General features: G+C 37.3%; 1 protein-coding gene across 2 annotated transcripts in view; it reads left to right on the top strand.

The window, feature by feature from the left end:
• cpeb2 (cytoplasmic polyadenylation element binding protein 2) overlaps positions 1-22,990 on the top strand; it is a 128,259-nt gene that overhangs the window by 32,083 nt on the left and 73,186 nt on the right. For both annotated transcript variants that reach the window (XM_028801801.2, XM_028801800.2), the window contains exon 3: positions 21,583-21,673. In XM_028801801.2, the coding sequence (XP_028657634.2) occupies positions 21,583-21,673 (91 nt within the window). The remainder of the gene's footprint in view (positions 1-21,582; positions 21,674-22,990) is intronic.

The following is a 22,990-nucleotide window of genomic DNA, read 5'->3' as shown; positions in this document are numbered from 1 at the left end:
ACATACATAAGATATGTACACAACATGCTGGCGAAGCATGTGCATTGCAACATCCTGCATCTCCCCAGTTTTTCGCGAATTAATAGTAATATGGTTACTATTTTTGTTTATTTTTCCCTGATTCAGTCTTGTGAATATATGTTATAGCTGACTAGAATTTTTGAGCATTGGCTCTCTTTGTAAAAACAGAACTAGACAACGTTCATCTATCATCGGAGATAGTCAGAACACCATGGTCTACCGAGTCAGCTCTGACAGAAAGAGCTTAGCAGCAGTGTCAAGATTTTAAACAAAGGTGAGGAAATCATGTACATATTCAGGCAAGACTTCAGCAAACCCTGGCTGAGCCTTTTTGTTGCCAACGGTTGGTTTCTGGCAAACACACTAGACGAACTATGATTCCAGATCACCTCACAGACACGTATTATGGACTGCAACATCAAGATTTTCACAGAAGCATGGGTAAATGACTGTATCCCAGATATCACTATTGAGCTGGAAAAGTCCACCATCTTCAGGGCCAACAGAACAACAGAAAACACCAGTAAGATCAAAGGTGGAGGTCTATGCAGTTATGTGAGCAATGCTTGGTGTGCAGGTACTGTTGTAACGGAAAGTCGTTGCTCTGCTGATATGGAATATCTTATGATTATAAGTAGACCTTTTTACTTACCTCGAGTTCATGCCTATTATTATAACTGCCATTTATGTACCACTGCATGATAAAGCCGAGCTTGCAATGAAAGAACTACATGCAGCTGTTAGCAGACAACAACCAACACATCCAGATGTGGCTTTCATTACTGCAGGCGGTTTCAATCATTGCAGCTTTAGGACTGTATTCCCCAAGTTTCATCAAAACGTCTTCTGCCCCACCCGAGAAGACAGAATCTTAGATCATGTGTATACAAACATTGCTGAAACCTACCAGGCCTTTCCTCCCCACACCTTGGACAATCAGATTACCTCTCCCTGCCTCCCTAAATACACACCACTTATCAGATGTGAAGGATGGTGATAGTCTGGCCAAAAGAAGAAAACTCTGCTTTACAGCAGAAGTTTCAGTACACAAACTGAAGTTCGATTACCACCAGTGCCACTCGAGTCTCGGAAGTGGATATTGAAAGGTACACCACTCCTGTCCTATTGCCACCAGTGCCACTCGGGACTCAGAAGTTGATGTTGAAAGGTACGCTACTCCTGCCCTAGATTACATCAATACAAGCATTGCTGAAATCACAATACACAAACAAATGAAGACCTTCCCTAACCTGAAGCCTTTGATGAATAAACAGGTTAGACTCCTGATGAAAGCACACAACGCTGCTTTCAGATCTGGCAATGCTGACAGCTCCGGCACATCAGGAGAGCCAAAAGAAATAACAAGCAACAAATTGTGGATCATTTCAAAAACTCCAACCCAGACATATGTGGAAAGGCATCTAGACCATCACAGAATACAAGAAGGTAAATACAATCTCAACAACTAGTAATGTGTTCCTTTCTGAAGAGCTAAACAACTTTTATGCTTGTATTGATTGGGACAATAAGACACTTGCAACTAAAACTGCCCCTGCCCCAGATGCGTGCAGGGCTGCTGGTCTTGATGGCATGTGCCGGGTGAATGTCTGAGGTCTTCAGTAAAATCTTAAATCTGTCTTTGGCCTAGGCTATTGTCCCTGCACACCTTAAGTCCACAATAATTGTACTGGTGCCTAATCTATCCCCTCCAGGAAGCCTGAATGGCTACCACGATGTTGCACTAACCCCCCATCATCACCAAGTGCTTTGAGAGACTGGTTCTGGCTCAGCTCAAATCCAATCTGCCTCCCACACCAGAGCCCTAAAGGTTTGCCTTTCATCCCAAAAGGTTAAAGGAGAAGGCCATGTCCTTGGCTTTTCACTCTGCACTCATACACTTGGATAACAACAATTCCTACGTCAGGATGTTGTTTGTTGATTTTAACCCACATTTAACACCATCACCCCTCCAATCTTGTAAATAAACTTGGCAATCTTGGCATCAGCACCACTCTCTGCAATTGGACACTGGATTTTCAAACTAACAGACCCCAGTCAGTCAGGTTAAACAACCACACATTCTCAGCCCTGATACTGTATACTCAGCCCACTCCTCAACTCCCTCTTCACCTATGACTGCTTCCCTTTGTATTGCTCCAACTCCATCATAAAGTACGCAGATGACACAAAGACGAGTCAGCCTGCAGAAAGGAGGTCCAACACCTGGCAACATGGTGTGCTGACAACGACCTCTCCTTTAACCAAGAAGACCAAAGAGCCCATTGTGGATTACCAGAAAATTAAAGGCAGCAGACACGCTCCCATCCATATAAATTGGGTTGAGGTGTGGAGTGTGTGGAGCTTCAAATTCCTGGACGTTCACATCTCTGAAAACCTTTCTTGGACAATAAACACTTCCAGTCTGATTAAAAAAGCAACACAGCAACTTTACTTTCTGTGCAGTCTAAAGGAAACCTGCCTGTCTCCTCAGTTTCTGTTGAAATTACCGCTGCACTGTCGCGAGCGTATCGCGAGCGTATTGACGAACTGCATTACAGTGTGGTATGGCAAGGGCTTTGTAGCTGACAGGAAGGCCCAGCAACAGCCCTGCAACTGCTCAGCATATCATTGGCATCCCTCTGCTGAATGTCGCTGACCTGCGGCTTACATGGTGTCTGCGATGGGCTCACAGCATCATCAAGGTTGCCTCACACCCCAACCAAGGACTGTTTACCCTCCTTCCATCAGGGAGGCGCTACAGGAGCTTTCAGTCCTGCATTAGCAGGCTTACGTCAGTTTCTTTTGTAATACCGTCACCATTCTGAACTCGCAACCCTACCACCTAATACCTGACTTTTCTAAATATCAATAACTTCTGACTTTACTCTATGTATATTTTCACCTGTTTACATACATCTATTGTGTATATAACCTATTTCATATCTGTATTTATTCTGTATTTACTGATCAATATTCCCATCTATGTTCTCTTCCTTATAACTATCACCTGCAAGTTCACATGTCATATAGATATACTGTATATTCTATATTTGTATCCTGCCTTATTGCACCTTAATGTCTATTGCACTTTAATGTACTATTTGCACCCACTGTCTGTTGTACCTTATTCTACTATTTTCACTTACTGGTGAAATACTAAACTGCAGTTCATTTTACCTATACAGTACAATGACAATAAAGATAAACCTAATCTGATCTAAAAATGACAGTTTTCATTTAGTCTTTTGTGTTCTCTTATTAAAAACAGAGAGCCTCCTAACTCCATGAATTTCATTATAGTGTGGACCTTTTTAGGTTTTGGTTTCTACTGTCAAAAGAATTTGTGTAAATAAAAGTCTTAAAATATGCCTTACATTTAATCCTTCATTCATTCATGCCTCAGTAATTGTAAAGACAACTTGCCATCTTGAAAAATCCGAGCACAGTTATATTCTAAACATAGCACAGATCTATCTGGACATCAGCATAAATTAATATAAAAAAAAAAATAGTAACAGTGATTGCAATAAACTTTTTTTTATCATGGTCAAGTAGCCAGACTATTTTGTTTGATACTATTAGCCTGCTACTGTAATGTCACTGAATGAATGAAAATGTGGTGAACCATACAGAATAGTAGTATCAGAAAAGATGATTAAAAATTGTATAAAAAATTCACACTTTGGTAATTTACCCTAATTTCATACTGAAAAAGGAGATAAATCCAACCTTTTAACTAAGCAAATTTATTCTATGAAAAACTAATTCCTCATCCGGAAATATTTATTTTTAACAGATCCACATGGGGCATGATTATTGACACCACTATATGTAATACTTTGTACAACCTCCCTTTACCAATAAAACAGCACTAAGCCTTCTTCTGTAACATCTTATAAGGTTGGAGAATATAGAGCAGGAAATCAGATTCCTCTTTATAGAATCTCTACAGATCATCCTGGGTCCTAGGTCCTGTCTTGTGCACTCTCCTCTTCAGCTCATTCCACAGGATGTCAATGGGACCATGAGAGGCCATGGCAGAAGCTTGATTTTGTATTGCTTTAACCATTTTTGTGCTGATTCGGGCATATGTTTTGGATCATTGTCCTTCTGGAAGATCCAACAATAACCCAGTTTTAGTTTCTTGGAAGAGGCAGCCAGATTTAAATTTAAAACCTGGTATTTCATGGAGTCCACGATCCCATATACCCTAACAAGATAAAATAGCCCACAACATCATAGAATGTCCCCCATACTTGACTGTGGGGATTTGATATAGCTATCCTTCTTTTTACACCAAAAACGCCTTGAGAGTTTGTTGCCAAAAAAAAAAACAATTTTTGTTTCGTCTGACCATTGAACACGGTTCCAATCAAAGTCCCAGTAACATTTAGCAAACTTTAGGCATTTATGCTTGTGATTAAATGACAGGAAAGACCTTTCTCTGATGTGCCTTCCAAAAATCTGTTGGCGTGGAGGTGGTGTCTGATGGTAGTTTTGGACACTTAGTGAGGCCAAGATGGTACTTTTTTCTTTATTTCTCCATTTGTGATCCTTGGAGATTTTTTTTTGTGTTCTCTTATCTTTCCCATGCTGATGAAGGAATAAGGGAAACTGACCTCTGTTCCACCTCATATTTATACCTAAACAGGAAGTCATGAATTACTGCTTGAAAGTTTCAACACTAAAAAGTAAGATATAGATGGAAAAAAATGCTTCAGTTACACTTTGCTCATAAGAATTTCCAGGACCACCAGTAATTGTGGCATTTGTGGTTTTGTGAAAAATCATTATTTCTGGGTGATAGATTATTTTTTCTTAGAATAAATTTACTTCAGTTAAAAGGTTGAATTTCTCATTTTTTCAGTGCCAGATTAAGGTAATTAATAGTGGTTTTTTTACAACCTTTATACTTTCCTGGGGTGCCAATAATTGTGTAGGGGACTGTATATATTTAAGATCAGGAAATCTGAAAAATGTATGCAAAAACAGCATTTGGAAATTGGTGATTATGCTTTTCTGGAAGACTCACCCATTTCTTGTTTAATCCATGCCTTGTTTAATGATTAAGTAGGTGCAAGGAACAAAGGAATACTCCATGGAAATGTTTAGGTGGTGTGTTTTTGTCTGATTTAATATACACACTGTTCTTTTTTTCAGTAGTCTGCTATTTTGCTATTTACTTAATGCCTAATCTCATAATGATTATGTTGTTCTTGACATTAAAATTTATTCTAACAAGTTCCATTGTTATTTCTCTGAGTTGTCAGGTTACTTTCTGATATCACTGATGTGACATACACTCACCAAACACTTTATTAGGTACACCTTACTAGTACCAGGTTGGTCGCCCTTTTGCCTTCAGAACTGTCATAATTTTTTGTGGAATATATTCAACAAGGTGTGGGAAACATTCCCCAGGGAATTCGGTCCATATTGACATGATAGCATCTTGCAGTTGCTGCACATCCATAATGCCAAATTCTCATCCCACCATATCCCAAAGGTGCTCTATTGGATTGGGATTTGGTGACTGTGAAGGCAATTTGAGTACAGTGAACTGATCGTCATGTTCAGGAAACCAGTCTGAGATGATTTGAGCTTTATGACATGGTGCATTATCCTGCTAGAATTACCCATTAGAAGATGGGTACACTGCGGCCACAAAAGGATGGATATGGTCAAAGCAATACTCATGTAGGCTGTAGCATTTTAACAAAACTCAATTGGTACTAAGGCACCAAAAGTGTGTCAAGAAAATATGATTAGATATGTGCGTTAACAAGCAGTTGAACAGGTGTACTTAATAAAGTAGCTGGCAAGTGTCCATGCCACATAAATAACCTACAATATTAACTTCTGTGAAGTGCAATGCACTATATAGTGATGCTAGATGTATAAAAAATGACATAATCTCTGATATCAGCTGAGCAGGCCATCGGTAGAACTTGTCATACATTGAGAATTGCTAATGCATGTCCTGTCTCACCAGTAGGGAGTGCACGGACTTCTGCTGAATTAATAGAGTTCAAACTCAATAAATGATAATATGCTGTTTAAATAAATAAAAAGTGAGAGTTTTATCAGGAATATTCTGTATAAAATAGCCCTGAAGCATTTATTATTAGTATTATTATTGCTATTAAATTGTATCATAACTTGTTTTAATGTTGTAGCCAAGGAAAACTTGTGCTAACTTTTTTTTTCACATTCCAGTGAACTTTATGTGCAGGCTTCAGTATGTAGAAGCTTTACAATGCTTTGTTATTGAAAGTAGTGTGAGGTGTTCCCCTAGACAGGTGTTATAAAAAGCTTCTACCTCAGTAGCATCAGCAAATAAAGTTCTCATCTGAAACACTCATAATCTGTCTGTGTTTTTTTTTTCCTTTTTTAATATCATTTTTCCTTAGACATTGATTCTTCATTTTTTCTTTTCCTGCAGTCGACATTTTAGATTTAAATACTTCAATTGTAACGTGCATCTTGCACCTTTCACTTACGCAGAGTACGTCTTTACTTTCCAGAGCCCTTTGTAATCTGCAAATTTCAATAATGACATAACGCTACCTTTCACTCGGTTTTCTAGCCAACACCTCAACTCAACATCCTTAAAGTTTGTTTTTTTTTTAAAGAAAATAATCACATTCTGCATTGTGTGAGGGCTAGATTCAGTGATTGGCAGAGAGAATAAGGATGAAGTGAGATAAAAGTTACTTGATACTATCTTTATTCATACACATTGGTTCAAATCCATGGTAACATATTTTTGAGTTGGACAATGAAATCTAACTTTTATTAATAGATAGCATCAGTTGTAGAGAAAGGTGTTTATTGAGAGTTGTCCCATGATGAAAAAGTGAAGTAGGATATTGTGTCTTTAAGTAGATGTTTTAATATTTTGTACAGTGTTCTTTGGTATTTTGAATGGCGCCTTAAAAAATATTAATAATTATTATTAGAAGATGCGTAAAGGTATTGCCTGGTTTTGAAGAATACCAGTTCCTACAGTTGGGAGAGACAAGAAGTAATGAAAACCTTGTGTTTCTGGGGATTTGTTCAAGCAGATGCACAGCAGTTCATATTGATAGTGGGTTGTGTTACCATGACCCACACTGAGTTTCTTCATACAAACAGAGAAACATTTGATTGCCAGATTATACTCAAATATTTTAGTGAAAAAGCTAAATCCTTTCATAGCAGCACTTAACCCATCTATCTGTGAATAGATGTTTTCACTAAGATATTGAGTGGTTGTGAAAATATAATAGTAAAGTCACTCTCTATGAATCCAGTCTTGTATGTGCATCATGAGGTGGAGCAGGTTATTGAGAGTAGAGATTTCCCTCCAGCTAATTTGGAATAACTAGAGCCAACTTAGACTCTCAACTCTTTTCTACACTTTTAATTCTGTTGTTGGGTGCTTTCCCTGATAAATTCAGACTGTTGCGAGGGAAAACTGGAGACCAACCTTGTATTAGGATTGTATTTATAATAGAGGCCAATCAAGTCATGTCTTGTTTACAGATGTACAGCCCATATATCTTTCTTTCTCCTTTTTCCCCAATTTTTCTATTATAGTACACCCTTACTGGTATCGTTCATGTGACTCTACCAATTATCTCCACGTTTATGACTTAATCACTGTTAAGTTAACTAAAAACTCCACCTTAATTTTTCAACCAAGCCATGTGAAACAAAGTTATGGCCTGTCTCAGTTTAAACTTAGCTTAAATTGTGTTTCCCCTGAGACAAGAACAAAATAACCATGCAGATTACTGATAGGATTCAAATTAACAAAGGGTTTGTGATTGAAGAGCAGAACACTGTGAAATGTCAGTCAGTCAGTCATTCTCCAACCTGCTATATCCTAACACATGGTCTCGTTGGTCTGCTGGAGCCAATCCCAGCCAGCACAGGGTGCAAGGCAGGAACAAACCCCTGGCAGGGTGCCAGCCCACCGCAGACTGTGAAATGTTTTAAAATTAATTCATTGAGCTTTGAAGTTTTATAATGCTATGTACACCGAGACACCACACCACCTGAGATCTGTACTGGGATTGTATGCCATTTAAATGAGAGAGAGGAAAGTGTTTTTTTATTTTTTTAAACATGTGTACCCCTAGAGCTTCCTTATTTCTACTAACATTTAGAGGCAATAGTTCTTCATTTGTGCATCAATATCAACTTTGTTACTGGCTGCTGTGATCAATCTCAATGGCCATTATGCCCAAGTTAGGGGGTGTGATGCAGCTTACGTTTATGTTGCATCTGTTAAGATCAATAACATTTGCACTCTATCATACACATTCTGGCAGTAACAGGGACCTCTGGAATATTACACAGATGGGAAAGAGCTGTTTTTAAAAATGGAATTTAGTGTGTCGAGCTTACATAAAAAAGGAAAGTTCTATATTAAATAAACTGAATTGTGTATAATATATCAACATGCTAACAACAAAGTGTGCAGTAGGTAGTATTGCCACCTTAAAATGCTTGCAACTTTAGTTTGATTACTGGCTGGGCCAACGTCTCTGTGAAGTGTGCATGTTTCCTTTGTTTGTCATTGTTCATGTGCATTTATGTTACGGTCCCAGCATCCTTCTCTAATCTAAAAATTTGGCATTGGTTCTAGTGTGTGTGTGTAAATGTATAGCTAGAAATGTGAAATCTTTGTCCTTATTGTAACAAGCACAGAGTCCAGTGAAACTCTTACTTGCATGTGTTAATCAACATGCAATACATTAACTTTCTCTTGTGCTGTTATCAATGAATCTTGCATTACCTCCAAACGGTTGTCTTCCTTTCCTGAAAAATCTTCTGTACAATGTTTCTGAGAGTTTTATACTGGTTTAAAATTAAATAGTGGCCATGTTTGCATTTTGCATTATTATATTGCACTATGTACTGTATGTTGCCTACTGGGGTAAACAGGGTTTTTTTCTGATTAGGTGTTAGGTTGCGGTAGCTTGTTTCTTCTGTGTTCTCAACAGGTTTGTCAAGGGTAGGGTGAAGGTTATTGCATCATTAAATTTTTATATAGCTTATGGGTACAGCAAAGGTGTTTCCAACTCGTCATTTTCAATGGAGGAGCAATTAAAGTGACCTAGACTGTGTGTTTAGCTAGCCATTTCTGATTTGTATTTTGTTCTCTTGCAGCTTGACTCTTCAGGGCTCAAAACCCTGGGATTAGCAATAATCTCTAAGCTCCAAGGTTTTTACAGCTGACAAAAGTGTCACCTTAAATCACAATACGCATCACTCTTAATTTTCTTTACACACAGTTTACAGACCCATTTTTAGCCTCTGCCAAGGACAAACATATAATAAGCAGTGTCAGGTCTTTGCAAAGATTATGCAAAACATTCAACTGATCAATTTGCCGTTATACTGAAATGAGATTTTCCTGAATCTTAAATGCTTTTAACTAACACAACATTCTTACTAGCTGAAGCCAGATCTCTCAGTTGTTGCTCATACATAACACTGTAACAAATGTGCTAGTTTAAAAATAAAAAAGGATTGAAAACACTTTTTTTTTTTCAGCTAAAGCAACCTGATGTGCCACAGTGACATTCTGTTCAATTTTGGTTCTTGCCTTGTCCCCATTACAGACCTCAGCTCTCCACAATCGTGTAATTGATACAGTTTGAAAATACTTTATAACAGAAAAACTACTTTAATACAAATATTATGTAACATAACATAAAGTAACAAAATTCTCAAAACATTAATCCAATTTATGTTTGTGTGGTACAGCAACCCATCCCAGTAAGCTTCAAGTGTAAGAATGGAACCAGCACTGTGCAGATTACCATTCCATTGCAGAGCCTATTCACACATTCATACAATTTTATGGCCAAGTTAAAGTTACCAATTAGCCTAATATGGCATATCTTTAGGGACGAGAGAAGAAAATCCATACAGACGCTTGGAAAACATGCAAACTGTACACAAACGGTGACTGTACACAAAATTCAAACCCATGATCCTTGAGCCAGCAGAACTTAACATTGTCACCTTACTGCATGTATATGGTATTTGTATACAGTATATACATGATATGACACATATTTTAAGTAAAATTTGTAAAATGCTAATGATATACTTATGAACTGCAGTGAATGTTTAACTCCAAGCTAAATAATTGTGCAGGGCCCAAACCTACAAATTAATAAAGAACAATGCAGGAACGATAGAGACAGCGAGGGGTCTGATCTCTTAAAGGGATTTTGGTATTGTAATTACAGATTACAGAAGATGGCAATAGAGTATTTTAAAGGAAAAACAAAAGATACTGTAATGAATCCACACAATAAAATAATACAGTATAAAATAAATGCATATCTTAATACATAAGAAATTAATCGATGTTAATATTAAATGGTATGAATATCTTCCATTTTTTTAGAACAATGTGGGACAGTATTTCTTCCATGTTAAGAGATCATTTTAGTAATACATCATTTTTTGTTTTTGACCACTTACATAGTACTGATAATTCATCTTCTTTATATAATTTTGTATATGAAACTGTAAGCAAGATCAAGATAAAAATAAGGAACTCAAACTAGGATATAATACCCTCTGCTCTATTTTGCCCTGCTCTAGACGAACACCTAAGATCACATTTTCCAACTATTAAATTAGAAATGCAAACTATATTCTGTGATTTATTTTTTTTTTAAATTAAATTTATTTTTTGGTGAAGTTGCCCCCAACCTTGGATTTTTTTGGGCCTCAGGGCCACTAGATTAACCCATTAGCGAAAATGTTGTAGCTTAGTTTGTCTACAAATAGCCAAAAATTTCTTGTCAGTCAATCAGGAGCATACAGCTTTTGTAACTTCACTGCTTCCATTTTTACATGTCACTTTTAGTTGGATTGAAAATTATACTTTTCTGGGAAGTAGCTATGGAGTGTATTGCTTTATTTAGAGACTACATGGAAAGTGAAGCTTCCAAAAATCTGGAAGTATGAAGAATTTCATAAGTACGAGGAATTGCGTAAAATTTGAATGTTGTAAAGAATGAAAAATAGAAAATAGTAACATTTCATGACTCACTGGCTTAATGGAAGTCTGCTTAATTAAACTTTCTCAATAAATGTATATTTTTTGCTTTTCAGCCAGAAATGTTTTGAAAGCTCGGCATACTCTGGGGAGAAGAAAAAAGAGAAATGCCCAGATATATAATGTACCTACAAAAAAAAAAAAAACCTGAGCTTTCCTTCTAGTTTATGTGTACTTCATTTTTGTGGGCTTTGTTATGTGTGCTTAATTGTTTTAGATGGGGCGTTGCCCTCTTTCTGACCATGTAGGTGTATGAGCAAACACCCCTAAAGGCACAGGCCTGACTTTCCTTGCACATATTAGCAGCCTTGTCAGTTTTGTTTCTTTTCTTATTGCAGGTTATGGTTGTGAGTCAGAATGTTTCTGACTTAAATCCAGAAACACATCAACATCTCTGCATTCATACGCCTGTGTAAGGCAAATTTCCATTTTACCAGTTAATGATTAGTACAAAATAAAGCAGTACTACATAAATGTCTGTCGAACCCAGAGTCCTGGGTTTAAATACTGCACCATGTCATTTTACTCTAGGGTCTCCAGTTCCAGTTGCTGCTCCGAATTGTGCCCATGTGAGTGTGGTTGTGTGCATTAAAGACTCCTGTAATGAACTGGGCCCACATCCATGGTTGTTTCCTGCTTTGCACCCAGTCCTTGTGGAATAGGTTCCAGTACCCACAACCTTGAATTAGACCGAGTGATTTTGAGAATGTCATGTTAATGTTTATATAAACATATATTGTCATGTTTGTGTATAAATGGATCGTATGCAGGCATTTTGTTTTTATTAGAGTCAAGGAAATGAATTTCTTTGTTGTTAAGCCATTAAAGTGCTTTTTTAGCATAGTGCTTTGGGTCATTATCCTGTGGATACATTTGCCTGTGTAGTCTTTAGGAGACTCAAGTTGTTTGTCCTCTAAAATTTACCTTCTCAGATTTCATTTCACTAGCCCTTCATTGCTGAGAAGCAAGGTCATGACATAATACTTCCACAAGCCTGCTGGATTATAATCTATGCCTGGGCTCAACTACATGTAAATCTTTAAATTGAGGTTAAAAATTTAAAATTCTGCATTACATGACCACTAAATCTGTTGTTTTGTGATTGCAATTGGTCCTAATAGGTTGTGTGGATTAGTGGCTAAAGGAGTAAATGTTACACCTAAAGGTTGTTAGTTCAATTCCTACTTCTGAATCTGTGTGACACTGAGAAATCACTTAACCACTTTGTGTTCCACGTTAAATTTATATTTAAATATAAATTGACAGTAGGAGCACAGCAGGCTGTGTCCACTTCTAGTTTGCTTTTCTTCACAAAATGTGGTTGACTCTGCTCAATAAAGTTCTATTTTTAGTTTTTAGTATCATGAGAGATTTTTTTGGAAGTTTGATTTCAATTTACTGATAGACATTTTTTGTCTCAGCCATCTGAAATCGTTCATTAACCCCTGCTGCCTGGGTCATAAGACCATACCTTACCTTTCCAGTGTCTTACTGCATTGTCCTTAAAGGGGTATGCCTATTTTAATTTCCAGGATGTTCTGAAGCTCCTTGCTCTTCAAGGATATATCTTGTCTTTTTCTTCTGATGTGTTTTGAGCCTCTATTAAATAAACATCAGATGTCATTCAATTTATCTGATGCTTGTCCAGCTTTCTTTACCCAAGATAATTGAGCTATGGAATTGGTTTTGTAAGAATTATACCAGTTTTTTCACAATAATTCATGTGTTTCCATGTTCACCTGTATGGCAAAGCCAGCAGTGTCCAGATTGCCATAAATTCTTATTCTTTAATAGATTTTGATGAAGTAGTGGATTGCTTAATTAACATCCTAACATGATAAAGCGCTCTCTCTCATTTTGCTTATTTGGAGAAATCTGAATTGATAACATTGTAGCAGTGATATCATTTGACACTTAAAATTGAATCAACTATTAGCTGCCCTTAGTTTTTAAGCCATTCATTATTATTATAAGACTAGTCATTAAGCCCGTTACAATAACGGGCGCTAGAACAGTAGTGCATAAACATTAGTAGGAACAGTCTATATTATAATGGCAAGGGACCTTGACCTCGACCTCATTCTGTTTGTTGATCGTATTTTTCTTTGTCTTTCAACCTTTCCTTTGTTGATGTTTACTTGCTGAGCTGACCGTTCTTCGTGGGCTGCCGCCGTGTATTGTGTGTCTTTAATTTTCTGTGACAGTAACACTGTCTTGTACGTCCGCTGGCTTGTACGTCTGTAATATACCTTTAATTTTCTCTGGCGGTAATACAGGCGTGCACGTCGGTAATATGCCTTTAATTTTCTCTGACAGTAATACTGGCTTGTATGTGGCTGTAATATGCATCACTGTATTGTATACCTTTAATTTCCTCTCGCAGTAATACTGGTTTGTATTTCCATAAAACGCCTGTAAGTTTCTCTGATAGTAATATCGCGCATTGCACCGTGCCCCGCGCATGCGCACTTCACCAGAAGACACACACACGGACACCTGGACGCACACAGGGATTTTATTAAAGAGGATGCTAGTCATTTCAACAGTTAAAGCGCTCTCTCTCACTTTGCTTATTTGGAGAAATCTGAATTGATAACATTGTAGTAATGATATAATTTGACACTTAAAATTAAATCAACTATTAGCTGCCCTTATTTTTTAAGCCATACATTATTATTATAAGATGCTAGTCATGGCGGCACGGTGGCGCAGTGGGTAGCGCTGCTGCCTCGCAGTTGGGAGACCTGGGGACCTGGGTTCGCTTCCCGGGTCCTCCCTGCGTGGAGTTTGCATGTTCTCCCCGTGTCTGCGTGGGTTTCCTCCGGGCGCTCCGGTTTCCTCCTACAGTCCAAAGACATGCAGGTTAGGTGGATTGGTGATTCTAAATTGGCCCTAGTGTGTGCTTGGTGTGTGGGTGTGTTTTTGTGTGTCCTGCGGTGGGTTGGCACCCTGCCCAGGATTGGTTCCTGCCTTGTGCCCTGTGTTGGCTGGGATTGGCTCCAGCAGACCCCCGTGACCCTGTGTTCGGATTCAGCGGGTTGGAAAATGGATGGATGCTAGTCATTTCAACAGGTTTTTAACTGCTTAGTATGCTGCTCTGTTCTTTCTTGACCTTTTTTGTTTAATTTTTTCCCTTTCATCTTGCTCTTTTTAATTATATTGAATATATAAACTTATGATATATGTACCATATACAGTAGCAGTTGTAATATCTCAGAAAAAGGTAAAATATATAGTTTCATTCTTCCAAAGCAATGTTGTGACAAAATATATCCCATCCAGCACTCATGCTGTTTTTCTTGTTGCTCAATCTGTATCAGTATTTTGGGCAGCCATTGCCTGTTCAGTTAAGAATAAGTACAGGGAGAGTTACTAGCTGGTCCTGTCTCTGCACACATTATAATACAGTGCCATTTTAGTCTACCAATAAGCCTTATGACATACAGTGCGTCCGGAAAGTATTCACAGCGCATCACTTTTTCCACATTTTGTTATGTTACAGCCTTATTCCAAAATGGATTAAATTCATTTTTTTCCTCAGAATTCTACACACAACACCCCATAATGACGACGTGAAAAAAGTTTACTTGAGATTTTTGCAAATTTATTAAAAATAAAAAAATTGAGAAAGCACATGTACACAACTGTTCACAGCCTTTGCCGTGAAGCTCAAAATTGGGCTCAGGTGCATTCTTTTTTCCCTGATCATCCTTGAGATGTTTCTGCAGCTTAGTTGGAGTCCACCTGTGGTAAATTCAGTTGATTGGACATGATTTGGAAAGGCACACACCTGTCTATATAAGGTCCCACAGTTGACAGTTCATGTCAAAGAGCACAAGCCAAGCATGAAGTCAAAGGAATTGTCTGTAGACCTCCGAGACAGGATTGTCTCGAGGCACAAATCTGGGGAAGGTTAAAGAAAAATTTCTGCTGCTTTGATGGTCCCAATGAGCACAGTGGCCTCCATCATCCGTAAGTGGAAGAAGTTCGAAACCACCAGAACTCTTCCTAGAGCTGGCCAGCCATCTAAACTGAGCGATCGGGGGAGAAGGGCCTTAGTCAGGGAGGTGACCAAGAACCCGATGGTCACTCTGTCAGAGCTCCAGAGGTCCTCTGTGGAGAGAGGAGAACCTTCCAGAAGGACAACCATCTCTGCATCAATCCACCAATCAGTCCTGTATGGTAGAGTGGCCAGACGGAAGCCACTCCTTAGTAAAAGGCACATGGCAGCCCGCCTGGAGTTTGCCAAAAGGCAGCTGAAGGACTCTCAGACCATGAGAGAGAAAATTCTCTGGTCTGATGAGACAAAGATTGAACTCTTTGTTGTGAATGCCAGGTGTCACGTTTGGAGGAAACCAGGCACCACTGGTCACCAGGCCAATACCATCCCTACAGTGAAGCATGGTGGTGGCCTCATCATGCCGTGGGGATGTTTTTCAGCGGCAGGGACTGGGAGACTAGTCAGGATAAAGGGAAAGATGACTGCAGCAATGTACAGAGACATCCTGGATGAAAACCTGCTCCAGAGCGCTCTTGACCTCAGACTGGGGCGACGGTTCATCATTCAGCAGGACAACGACCCTAAGCACACAGCCAAGATATCAATGGAGTGGCTTCAGGACAACACTGTGAATGTCCTTGAGTGGCCCAGCCAGAGCCCAGACTTGAATCCGATTGAACATCTCTGGAGAGATCTTAAAATGGCTGTGCACCGACGCTTCCCATCCAACCTGATGGAGCTTGAGAGGTGCTGCAAAGAGGAATGGGTGATACTGGCCAAGGATAGGTGTGCCAAGCTTGTGGCATCATATTCAAAAAGACTTGTGGCTGTAATTGCTGCCAAAGGTGCATCAACAAAGTATTGAGCAAAGGCTGTGAATACTTGTGTACATGTGATTTCTCAGTTTTTTTATTTTTAATAAATTTGCAAAAACCTCAAGTAAACTTTTTTCACGTTGTCATTATGGGGTGTTGTGTGTAGAATTCTGAGGAAAAAAATGAATTTAATCCATTTTGGAATAAGGCTGTAACATAACAAAATGTGGAAAAAGTGATGTGCTGTGAATACTTTCCAGATGCACTGTATGTTTAGACTGTGCGAGGTGATGGGAACTTGTAGAGGAGAAAACTAACTGTGCAAACATAGGGAGAACAATCACATTCTTCATAGAAGAAATGCAACTGGCAAATGTCAGTTTGATGGCAGTGCTTTCCATGTCACCCCTGTGCAGCAAGTGTGAATATGTATAACATTATTAAAAGAGTTTAAGAAATTGATGAAGACCTTACTCTAATGAGCAGTATAGCAGTTGATTTTATTTCTTCCTTTAATATAGCTTTTTGCTATGTGGCATTGTAAGCATCAGTATACAAATGGTTTAAAGAAAAAAGCTTAGAAAAATAGCTGTGCTGCATTTGACAGTTCACCTTAACATGTCCTTCCTGTCTATGCAATATCAGTTGAGCAGGTTGTGTTTTTCTTTGATAAGGCAGGTCTAAATCGTGTAGGTATCTGCGTCCTCTTTTGTTTAAAATCTGCAGTTCTGACATAATTTTTATCGAAAGTTGTTTTGATGTAACAAAAGAGATCACTAGATAGGTGCATGCGTTTAGTCATTCCAAAGCACATTTAAAGCAAGGCTGTCAGTGTGCTGTCTCTGTATTGCCAACTCTAAGCAACTTAAATAAACACCCTTTTAAATTATTCTCCATATACTAAATTGGTAAATGCAATTCAGACTTTTTTTTTTCTTTTCATCAGCAATTTTTCTTATCTCATTGTGTTTGGTAAAAGCAGTCAACACGGTGCCTGGATGTCTGAAAAGATTTTGTTCTTTTCAATTGAGTTTCCACTTCAGGAAAAAGAAAGCCTGCCAACTGTGAACATAGCTTCTTTAAATCTAAGTTTAATCGAGGCTTCACAGATCTTTAGAGAGGGAGAATGGACAAAGTGGTTTTTTTTTTTCCTGCTACTCATTTGATATTGATTTTGAATAGCTGAAGAATGTACTGTAGGGCTTTGTTGCTTGGCCATCCACAATAACAGAACTAAATCCTGTATTCCTAACAATTGTGGCCACCAGGGGGTGCTGCAGCCCCCCAAACACACAGCACAGATCCAAGTTCTGGTGTATGATAAAAAGGTTTTTATTGTGTAAAACTCTTCATGGTAAAAGTTTTCCACACCACAACTCACAATACTCAGCAATTCTTTGTATCTCTTCTGTCTCTTTCTTTCAATCCTCCACTCTTTTAGGCAAGTTTTGTCTTCTTCCTCCCGACTCTGGCACGCCTGACTGAGGTCAAATGGCTCCTTTTATATGGGACCCAGGAGTACTTCCAGAGCTACGGTTTAGCCTGATGGAAGCACTTTTGGGCCATTTGACCCAGCATGCCCTGCTGGTGTCCAAAAATGGAAACTTAAAACAGGAAGGCTACCACTTGGCATATTGGGCAAGAAAATGTCCCATATGCATTATTTTCCCTGATCCTTCCATGCTATTATCCCTGCTGGGTAAGGATCTCAGTACTACTCCGGTCGTGATGCCAGTCTTTGCGTGCTGTCTCACACCGTATCATAATTAAACCTGATGCATTGCATAAATGATCATTTCTTCCTTGCATGTAAAGATGATTGAAGCACATTGAATAGTTGTAAGCTTAACCAAAAGTTTGCGTTAAGTAACTGGATAATTCTCTTTTAGGTGAACATTTTAATTAAATACTGTAAAAATTCAGAATCAGTTTTCTTCATTGCAGCAGCATGCAATGAAGAAAAAAATTTTCAAGAGTTTTTCTGGCTTTAAGAATTGTTTTTAGTTTCTGCACTCTAGTTTTTTAAAATAAAGAAAGAAACAAAACCTGCAGGGTTCAATATGTGGAAGCTGCATAGCTTGGAGGTTACACTGTAGCTGTGACAGTCTGGTGACTTTTTTTGTCCTATATCTGTTTTTGGGAAGATGACACATCCTGAATTTATGAGCTTGTAGACTATGAACATAACTGGTTATCTTTCCAGATACAGTAGACAAGGGATGCTGCATTTTCACTGATTGATATATTTTGTCCTCATGAAGTGTTATTTTTCCTTACCTATACTGTGGTTTGGGGTGCATATATGTATTTGTGTATTTATGTATATTTATGTATATTATATGTATGTATATGTGTATATATGTCTATGTATATATGTACTGTATATGTGTATATATTATATATATATATATATATGTTTATGTGTATATGTATATGTATGTACAGTATGTATGGCTCAATTAATAACATTGTAAAATGTTAAATGCCTATTGATTCTGAGATTTTGCTCTACAGAGAACTGTATGTACAACAGTTATATGGTGTATCTTTGTATTTAAGCTGCATGGACTTTAGAACTGTAAGGTAGTAAAAATATTCACTTTACCACCATAATGTACTATATTGTTGTCAAACCTAAAAGTTGTATGCATTGTTGTCATTTTAAGAACAGTCTGTAAACATACTGTTGAGAATGTAATCTGTTGCTTTTTGCATAACTATTTAAGAAGATTAGTCTGAAAATATTACCTTTAAAGTAAAGCCAAATATTCTGCTCTCTTTTCAAAAATGCAGTTTGCTCAAAACAGTTGTTACTTTAACAGTATGTTAAGCTGTTCTTATGGAGGTCACTATGATATTTAGAGAAACTTTGTGTAGTTTTGATGCATCATTGTATGGCAGTGGTACGTAATAAATACTTAATACAGAACAGCTATCATTGTTCCCTTGTAACCAGTTTTGCTTTCATACAGTGCCTTATGGCCATAGCTCTAATGTATATTCGTATTTTAAACCTACTCTTGTATTCACATTGGCTCCTGACATTAATGTGCTATAAACAGGAAGTTATCCTGCATTGGAAGCACACATACACTATTTTTATTCTCAAACTGGTTTAATCCAGTTCAGCCAATTTGAGATTTAAAATTGATTCAACAGAATCCTCATGTTCACAGGAAGAACAAATAAAATGTCCATGCACAGTGACATGTCAAGTCTCATCTGTTGCACCACATGTCTCTCCAGAATAGCAATGTACACTATATCCAGAAATTTCTTTCTATCATGAAGCAATATTTGAAGGCATAATCTGTGGCAAACATTCATATTAGGTGTCTACACTCATTAAATAAATAAAGAAACCAGTAAATAAACTTTGGTTTATTTATTTAGAGACTAATAAACAAGATTAACAAAGTTTGTAAAAAAAATGTGTTAATCTCTTCTATTCACTGATCATACATGTTAAGCTATAGACTAATAAATACACTGACCTAAATATCTTCTGTGGGCATAAATAAACCCAATGATCATACATGTTAAGGTATAGACTAATAAATACACCGACCTAAATATCTTCTGTGGGCATAAATAAACCCTGAAGTCAACTGGCCTGTTGCTTATGTTTCCATGTATTAGAGACACTCCTAGGGTAGCGTTCACAGTGTATTGTTTATCTGTCTGCTGTGCTTCCCACCTTTAATAAATTAAGCACTGCCTTCTAAGAGCCTGTTGTCAATTCCATTTAATACACTCTTATTGGGGTTCTATGATTAGTTACTTGGTTTATGGATTATGATTGAAAGAAAAATAACTTCTAAAGCTTCTGCTGTCTCTTGGCCCTAGGTGAATCCATGCCTTTACCTTAACCCTTTTTTAAGAAGCAGTCAATAAAACTCTGAAGCTGTGGGTCTACACCCTCACACCACAACATTTTGATATGCTTCTTCTTAGTGTTCCTTTGACATTCATATTGGTTAAAGGTGTTAAAGCTTAAATTCTCACTGTATTGAACACTTCAAGTTATTTTTAACAAACTGTAGCAAGACTGTAAACATACGATCACTATGACCATCGGCAGTGTATCTACATTTAACCGTGCCACATTTCTCTGGGTCCTGCTGAGCTGAGGGCTGGCACTCCACTCTGACAATAGATAAAGGCAAAGTGTGACAAGCAGATAACAGGAGTGTTACAGCAAATGCAAATATAAGATGGGAGATGTTGAGCTATATAAAATAGGTTTAGTAAGTGAATTCCCTAGGGGTTGATGCACCTACCAAAAAAAAATTCAGTCTAATGCTTGGAAACAGTAAACATGACTAATATGATGTTGACCTCTGTGATAAAAAGTGTAGAGTATAAATCAAATGAGATTCATTTTCTCACTGTGCTATATTATGTACAGAGAAGGCCAACCATACCAGCTGTGTTCTGTGACTACACTGCATATAGGATGGTAAATGGAAAAGCAGCAGCTGCTGTGAAGCAATAGTGCTATGTCTATATACAGAAAATTATGCTTGTCTCGCCCATGAAAGAATTTTTGAGATATTGCCTGCCCTCTGTTGCCTTTGTGAAGTCAAATTTTATATATTGTTCTGGTATAGCTGGGTGCAAAGGAGCTTCAAAATGTGTTATAGGTTCAGTTGTGTATTATGCTACATAAGCTATTAACCCACGTTTTTCTATATTCTTTGTAATAACAAGTAACAACATCAGTATAGATTTTAAAGTATTGAAAGCATAGAAATTATTTGGTCATTTGTATTGTGCTGAATCTGATAGTTGGTTAGATTGGAATTATTCTATAAGTGAAGAGAAAATTAGTTTAAGGTGTTTTATAAAGTTAGCATATTGACTACTTTGCTTGTGGGAGGTGAATTAGGTATATTTATTCTCAGATGCATTGTTATTATGCTTTGCATAACAGAATGTTGAAAATGGCCAATTCAGTCAAATGTAAGAGTCTGTTGTTCACTCAGTGTGACCCTTCCTACGTAGAAGATAAGGTTAATACTTGATTTTTAAATGGGAGGATTTTCTTCTTAGTGTAAGCATTTCTATTTAAAGACTCCTCAATTGATGTAATTTGTGCCTAACTGAGCAATTTCCAGTCCTGTATAATAGCCTGTTTCCCACTGAGTCAAGCTTTGCACCATTTGAAAATAAACACAAAAGTCTATAGAATAGAAAAGGTCTACATTGGTCAATTTGTTTCTGTCTCACTGCAGGTATAATTGCACTACATAAGCATGTTGTCTCTGTAATTTTTTATATGTTCAGCTGCATGAGTGTGCTGAAATATAAAGACAATTAGGATCTCACTGTTTATTGTGGGAGCTATCACTCATTTATATTTTCCTGGGTGTGGTTGAGATTCATATTGGAAACTCTGTTTTTGCTAAATGTATCATTTGAGGATAATACGTGATTGCTCAACAATTTGAGTGTTGTAAATGCCAGAATTCTAAAGATTAGTGCATATACCCACCTTAACCACACCCATAGCAAATACAATGGTACTCATTTTGCTTTGGATCTGTAATACTACAAGAATGACACACCTTTTTTGAAGCTGCAGTTTATTCTATTAGCACCTCTGTTGTATTGATTCAGTTTTAAATTTTGTATTTATTTCTTTAACCCTCCACCCCACCTCCCCAATTTCTTCACAGGATCGCACTCGAATGTATGATAGCTTGAACATGCACTCCCTTGAAAACTCCCTGATTGATATAATGAGAGCTGAGCATGATCCCTTGAAAGGTAAGGATCTATATAAATTTTTTTCCACCACCTATCAGCTGTTCTGACATGTTCAATAGACAAATGTGTTGAAGTATAATATACAAATGTGGAAATAGTTGTATTTTTAAATACTTGTTTTATTACGTTGTCCATGATTATTCCTTTTTCTGTTATATATTTTTGTGTTTGTGTAGACAGTAATCAAATCATTATTGATTTTAATGTTCATTTGTTTTAATCCTTAATAATGGTTTGGATACATAATTTGCATAATTTACAGTAGAACCACCACCGCCCTTGCAAAAAAAAAAAAAAAAAAATGACATTATGTACTTCTAGTGCATTGGTTATTATGCTGAAGTTTTTCTTCTTGCCAGTTAATGCATTTGTTTTGGATAATATATTCCAATATAAATGCAATGTATTGATGAGTGAAAATGTGAAGGCTTATTTTCTTGAAGTACTTCAAAAATTCATTTTACATATCAATTCTAAAATAAATTTTGGGTAGTTTTTAAAGTTGCTTGGGATGAAAAGCAAGCAATATTGCTCCCTAAGGGTTATTGTGCAACCCGGCACTCCAATGGCACTCAGTCTTTCACAGTGCCTTCCATGTGGTTCCAAGTGATGTCATCTAGCCTCATGCACTGCCTGCCTGAACATTCATGCCTGTAGTTCCACCTCGTACCATTCATTTCAGCTCATGGGTATCACCAGCTGCATTCACTTTCCTACATAAGCTGATCCAAATGAGAATATTTCCAGAGGATCGCCCATGGACATGCACCCAGGCCAATGGATTTTGACAGAGAAGAAGTCTGCCTCAAAAGTGCTTTATGTCTGCAACAGAATAAATTTCCTCATGCTTGCATATGGAGAAAAAGTCTGCAGATGAAATGGTATGTGATAATACTTAGAAGCTAAAGCGGTGACATGCAAGTGATAGCCTGAATGAAACTCTGTGGAGTTACTGCTGTTAATGAGGATAACAGACTTCACTGCAAATGAAAGAAAACCTCACATAGTTCAAAGAAAAATTCAAGTTTACATCCAGTATTTTACAAAATAATCATTCCTAAACATATTATTATTATTGTATGTTGTGAGTATATGTATGTACAATATATATATATATATATATATATATATATATATATATATATATATGTGTGTAAATATGTTTTATAATACTTCATATTTCAAAATACAGCTGAAATTAATAATTTTATGTGAACTATTTTATTAATTGAACCAATCTTGGTCTCAATTAGTTTAGATCATTGTTTGTTGTTCATTTAAATACAGTGGATTTAGTGCCATGAAACAAGGCACGTC

Source organism: Erpetoichthys calabaricus, chromosome 5 (genome assembly GCF_900747795.2).
Source record: "Erpetoichthys calabaricus chromosome 5, fErpCal1.3, whole genome shotgun sequence".
NCBI lineage: Eukaryota > Metazoa > Chordata > Cladistia > Polypteriformes > Polypteridae > Erpetoichthys > Erpetoichthys calabaricus.
Note: the sequence above shows the minus strand (reverse complement) of the source record. Positions and strands in the feature narration are given on the sequence as shown.